General features: G+C 34.6%; 1 protein-coding gene across 1 annotated transcript in view; it reads right to left on the minus strand.

Annotated features, from left to right (window-relative positions):
- The window catches only part of LOC107657426 (uncharacterized), a 13,489-nt gene extending 10,482 nt beyond the window's left edge, over positions 1-3,007 (minus strand). Inside the window, exons 1-2 of the mRNA XM_016445480.1 lie at positions 2,943-3,007; positions 2,541-2,846 (exon numbers count right to left, since the gene is read on the minus strand). Coding sequence (XP_016300966.1) covers positions 2,541-2,846; positions 2,943-2,988 — 352 coding nt within the window. The 5' untranslated portion in view covers positions 2,989-3,007. The remainder of the gene's footprint in view (positions 1-2,540; positions 2,847-2,942) is intronic.
- Between the last annotated feature and the right edge of the window lie 3,678 nt (positions 3,008-6,685).

The following is a 6,685-nucleotide window of genomic DNA, read 5'->3' on the forward strand; positions in this document are numbered from 1 at the left end:
GCGTGTTAGAACGAGCCGTTTTAGGTAGGTGTGGCTGACTCTTAACTTTTATAAAGAATATCTCTTTGGATTTGAGACTTTAGTCTTTGCAACTTTACAGATCGTCTTTATGCACCAAGAGCTTGTAACACTCCAAAGAGAAAGGAAAAATTGAAATCGCATCATATGACCCCTTTAAAGCTGAAATAAATCCTCTTTTATAGCTCAATAGCTCAATAAATGTTAGAGATCTGCATGTTAAACAAGCAACTGTTCAAATACAGTTGCATCTCAATAAAATAACTTTGTGGAAAAGTTAATTTATTTCAGTAATTCAACTCAAATTGTGAAACTCGTGTATTAAATACATTCAATGCACACAGACTGAAGTAGTTTAAGTCTTTGGTTCTTTTAATTGTGATGATTTTGGCTCACATTTACTTACCTGGGCTAAGGAGAAGAAGATTTGGACTGTTGCCCAGTGGTCCAAAGTTCTCTTTTCAGATGAGAGCAAGTTTTGTATTTCGTTTGGAAACCAAGGTCCTAGAGTCTGTAGGAAGGGTGGAGAAGCTCATAGCCCAATTTGCTTGAAGTCCAGTGTTAAGTTTTCACAGTCTGTGATGATTTGGGGTGCAGTGTCATCTGCTGGTGTTGGTCCATTGTGTTTTTTTGAAAACCAACGTCACTGCACCCGTTTACCAAGAACTTTTGGAGCACTTCATGCTTCCTTCTGCTGACTAGCTTTTTGAAGATGCTGATTTCATTTTCCAGCAGGATTTGGCACCTGCCCACACTGCCAAAAGCACCAAAAGTTGGTTAAATGACCATGGTGTTGGTGTGCTTGACTGGCCAGCAAACTCACCAGACCTGAACCCCATAGAGAATCTATGGGGTATTGTCAAGAGGAAAATGAGAAACAAGAGACCAAAAAATGCAGATGAGCTGAAGGCCACTGTCAAAGAAACCTGGGCTTCCATACCACCTCAGCAGTGCCACAAACTGATCACCTCCATGCCACACCAAATTGAGGCAGTAATTAAAGCAAAAGGAGCCCCTACCAAGTATTGAGTACATGTACAGTAAATGAACATACTTTCCAGAATGCCAACAATTCACTACAAATGTTTTTTTTATTGGTCTTATGAAGTATTCTAATTTGTTGAGATAGTGAATTGGTGGGTTTTTGTTAAATGTGAGCCAAAATCATCACAATTAAAAGAACCAAAGACTTAAACTACTTCAGTCTGTGTGCACTGAATTTATTTAATACATGAGTTTCACAATTTGAGTTGAATTACTGAAATAAATGAACTTTTCCATGACATTCTAATTTATTGAGATGCACCTGTATATCATAAATATAGCAGATTATTTGACGCACGCAGCATCAATCAGAGCCGTCCGGAAGACTACTTTTAAATTTCTTTGTAAGTTTGCGCCTCAGTCATATTTAAAGGGTAATTCCAATAACCGTTTATTTAAAAAAATAATAATACCGCAACTGTTGCGTTTTCGCTAGATTTAAACAGTACACGATTGTTTTGACAGATCTGAGATTTAAAAATGGCGCTACCGGAAATGCTTCAGGACCAGACATACGCAGTAGCGTTCCAACGCCTTTGTTATTGTTTGCGTCTTTGAAATGGTCTATAGCATATTACGTATCACAAGTAGGCCAACAAAAGGTGTTTTGTTTAAAATGCTTGCAAGATCTGGATACACCAGTTGTGCGAGACGAACCTCAAGACAGAGAAAAAAAAACGAACTTGCTGATTTTTTAAAATCGAAAATCGCTGAATAATTGTTAACTGAAAGATGTTAATAATTATAACAGAAATCTCAACTATTAAGACTAATAGCAACCCAAATGTTATCATTCCAGACAGTGCCATGTCTACATCTGTCGTCCAGCAGTCTGAAGAATTATGAAGTGCATCAGCCAATCAGAAGGTAATGATAATAGCCTCGTGGTTTCCTCTTTGCACATATCTCGTCGCCATCACTATCACAATAAGTTTTTTTACACAAGCTAAAACAATCTGCTATATAAATGATGGGTGATGAGAATCAACACTCATTTAACACGTGTAATTTTAAAGCACAATTTAGCCCTGATTAAAACCTTCTTAGCAGATGCAAACGGCTCTTCCACAGCAGCGCTATGCATTCAAATAATGGTAAACAGGTGAAGAACTTTTGAGTAAAATATTGTTCAAAAACATTCAATAATACTATGATATAATAATTAGGAATATATTGTGTGTTTCACAGTGTAGTTGTGTATTTAAAAAGTGCTACTGCTAAATTTGTCAAAGAGATAAAATCAAGAGTCAAGGACTCTTTTTGTGCTTTATTTTGTAATATAAATTGTAAAATCTATTTATATGATTCTTTATTCATGCATTTGATCAAATAGACCAGTATTTATATTCATGCATTTGTTCAAGTGCCATCATCCAGCCATCCTGTGCATATACAGCCTAAGTTGTATGTATTAAAATGACAATTTAAGTACACTTTATTCATTAGTTCATGTACAGGATGTGAGTAAATCTTCTCACTGTGGCTGCTTGAGTCCCAGTAGGCGCAGAAGTAAGCGGCAGCATGACTCTTTTGAGTGTCACTCAGTTTTAGATCATAAAGCTTTGTTTTGTCCACTGTGAAATCATTTGCTTGAGGGTTATTGGTATCACGTGTGACATCACCCCTTTGACTGATATAGAGTAGCCTCGACGGGGCTTCACCATCTTTCATTTGGTACCAATGGATATAGCTCTGACCAGTCACTTTGCAGGGCAGATAAACAGTTTTCCCCTCTGTCTTAATCAAAGCCTTTTGACCTTGATCCAAACTCACGCCCAGAACAGCTGCTTTGATTAAACAAAACTCATTACATTATAAATTCAATACATTTAAATATTCTTAGAGTTTAAATTTTTTAACACCTTATAAATGTCACTTACCTGGCATCTCTAAGAGAAGAACAATATAAATGTATAAAAACATCATTTATCTGGTGATTTTTTTTCTGCTTGGTGTAATGCTTTCTATCAGGTTTCACACTGCTTTTGTATGAACTGCAAAGATGGGGTGCTGATGTCATTTCCTGAAATGGAGTTACCTTAGAAACAATTTTGCATGAGCCTTTTACACTAATTGAATTTCAAATTACTTTATAAAGTATAGCAAGAAGTACTTTATAAAGTATAGCAATATAAAATAGGGAGTTTCTTATATTATCCCTATATATAAGATATTTGTCTATTATTAGAAAGATGCACCTTTTTCTTTGAATATGATTATGTGAATGATACCAATGCTTAAGGTTATTTTAATTACAGAAAAGTTTTAGTGAGATTAAAAAACTGATAGGAGATGTTTTGTACAGGCCAGTATTAACCACAATAGTAATGTTTTAGTTTAGTTTAGTTTTCCATAAAGTTACTTTATAAAATGTTTTCTGTAAAATGTGAGAATTTCAAGTGTCCAATTGCTTTTTAGTGCCACTATATTGGATTTACTAAGATATGATTTATGCTTTATTAATGTATTAACCTATTTTATTTGACCTATTTAACCACCTTAAAGTTTACTTACCATGGGGTCATTATGAGAAAAACAGTGCACAAGTTTATTGTTACATAACGGCTACGGAGGTGGAACGAGGAGACGAGGAGACACAGGTGTAAACTCAAAATACAGTCTTTTAATCTTTGCTTCGGGGAAATACAGGGCAGGCAGACACTCACGTAACACATAGGGGAATCAACTCAATAGCAGACAAAGGAATATTGGAGAACACAGGTTTTAAATACTGGGAATGTAATCAGGGAGAAACAGAAACAGGTGTGGAGCTAATCAATCAAAAACCATGGAAACAAACAAGGCAGGAGAAAGGAAACACTGAAAACTAAACCAAAACAGATCATAACCATAACATTTATCAACATCGTTCATTCGGATATGTAAGACGATATATGATTCATAAAGTTTCCTGTACATTTCTTAACACTGTTTTGCAAAACACATTGCAGAAAACTGTTCAGTACCCTGATGTCATTTCCTGAGGTGGAGCTCTGATAAATGTCAATGCTCTTTTAATATGTGGTTTGATTTGTTCAGCAATCAGCATGAATTATTTAAAAAACTGATACATTTCTACACCTGACTGATATGTCTCATCGGGATTCTCTTTAATTAAATTTAGTAAAATGCAACTTATTAGAAGTAATTTAATTTTTCATTTAACTTGGATAGAGCCTTAATACTGAAGAAAATCCTCCTTTGCAGCTCAATAGCACCATCCACTGTTGGAGATCTGCATGTTAAACAAGCAACTGTTCAAATATAAATATAGCAGATTATTTTAAAGTTCTTGAAGAAAAATAACTGTTTGTTGCATTGCTCTTCAGGATGCGTGTTGGACGTATAATAGTGGAGGTGGAAATTGGGTTTATATACACATTAAAAAATCAGCTCTATAATAGGCTAGATGTCACATTTATATTTAGAAGAGTAAAATCTAATGAATGTTCTCAATATCCTTAAGTTAATGTACAGTATGTGTGTGTGGTTGTTTGAGTCCCAGTAGGCGCAGAAGTAAACGGCAGCATGAATCGGTTTTGTGTTGCTCAGTTTTAGGTTATGAAGCTGGGTTCTGTCCACGGTGAAGTCATTTGCTTGAGGATTGTTGGTATCATGAATAAAGCTGCCGACTGCACTGATATACAGGAGTCTTGATGGGGCTTCTCCCTCTCTCTTTTGGTACCAATGGATATAATGCCAAGATTGCAAACCGGTCACTTTGCAGGGGAGATATGAAGTTTTGCCCACTGCTTTGACCAAAATCTGTTGACCTTGTTCCAAAGTCACTCCCAAAACAGCTGCTTTGATTAAACAAATAATCAAATTTTTTTGTATTTATTAAAAGAAAAATTCAAAGGCTTAATTTCAAATGGTACCTACCTGAAATCTCTGAAAAAAAGAGGAGGACAATATATATGTATGCAAACATCTTTCATCTAGCTGAGAAATATGTTTGGAGTAATGCTCTGTTTTACTGTAGTACACAGCTGAGCCTTGTAAGACATTCAAATACAGTTTGCTGATGTCATTTCCTGAGATGGAGGTTTCAGCGCATAATATGTCTTTCCTATTCCACTGTTTTAATCATCACATTTTAAAATTAAGGCCCTTTTATCGATCTAAACTAATTGAGTAACTGATTTGTTCCATCATCTGTTTTCACACTCTTTTTACACAGTATTTTTCAAAACATGTGCTGTACCTTAAAATGTTGTAATACTTTTAATATTAGCAGTGTAGAATGTTTTCTCAGAAGTTTTAAGTAATGGAAGGTATTTAGGCTTAAACAATCATTTACTGTTGAATTAAAAAATAGGCATTAAGGAAAGGCCTCCAACATAGTTAGTCCCTATGTCATGTTTTCTAAAAATCATTATCATGTTTACCGCAATATCATTTCCATTACATTTGTACACTGTAAAAAAATTGCCAGGAATTTACAGGATTAAAGAGTATTATCTTACAATAAATTACTGTTGTCAGTCATTTACTGTGAAATCAATGCATGCTGGCTCATTTTCTTACAAATTACTGCCAATGAACAGCAGAATGATGCTAACATCACAGCAATTTACTGCTCTTGTTTTACTGTGAATTCACATTATAAAGTTTTCTTTAACTGTGCGACTGTTAGAAATGTAGTTGTTTGCTGTAATTGTTTTGAAATCACCATAATGGTGATTAGTGATTATTATTTGTTTGGGATCTGGGACCTTGTATATTTGTGTTCAAATTTCTTATCTAATCATGTCAGAAGTGTAACAAATGAAAATATTTGTCAAAATGATGACAGGCTAGAATATGAAATAAGCTAATTGCCTGACTTTAAGTTAGTCAGACTGTTCTTCGCATGGACATGGGGATTTTATTTCAGCATTAAGCATGAACATTAATCAGTAACTTATTTTATATTCATAACTGTTGGATGGATCTTTCATAATAGTGAAGCAACTGCTGAGATACGTCTTTGAAAGATGTGACGTCAATACTCGACATATACTAAACACAACAATTGTAACACTCAACAAAAACAACACTTACAACATAAACCAACATTACAAAAATAAACAAACAACGCAAATTGCTAAAAGTGAACCAAAAAACAAGTTCAATAGCACAAATAAAGCCAACAAGAATTTAAAAAAACTCTACAGCATGGGCTATTCATGCAGCATTGCATGCTGGGTGCCTTCATAGTATGCACTGTAGAAACACAGTATGCTGTTTGTTTACAAGAAATTTCTGAGTGCAGTTAGAAGTCCCACTGTGAAATTACTTTGAAAGTAATGCAAATATTAACCTGGAATATACTGTAATTTCGCACTAAAAAATTTAACAGTATTGGATTTGATAACATTCTGAGGTGATTTTTTTATGGACATGAATAAAATGGCCCTATAGAAGCCCGTTTCCGCCACTGAATAAAAAAGAAAAAAAAAGGTAATTGCGACTTTTTATCTCACAATTCTGACTTTTTTTCACAGACTTGTGAGATATAAACTCGCAATTGCGAGTTATAAAGTCAGAATTGCGAGATATAAAGTCAGAATTCTGACTTTTTTTCACAGAATTGTGAGATAAAAACTCGCAATTGTGAGTTATAAAGTCAGAATTGTGAGAT

This window comes from Sinocyclocheilus anshuiensis, unplaced genomic scaffold (genome assembly GCF_001515605.1).
Source record: "Sinocyclocheilus anshuiensis isolate Anshui unplaced genomic scaffold, SAMN03320099.WGS_v1.1 scaffold155, whole genome shotgun sequence".
Lineage (NCBI taxonomy): Eukaryota > Metazoa > Chordata > Actinopteri > Cypriniformes > Cyprinidae > Sinocyclocheilus > Sinocyclocheilus anshuiensis.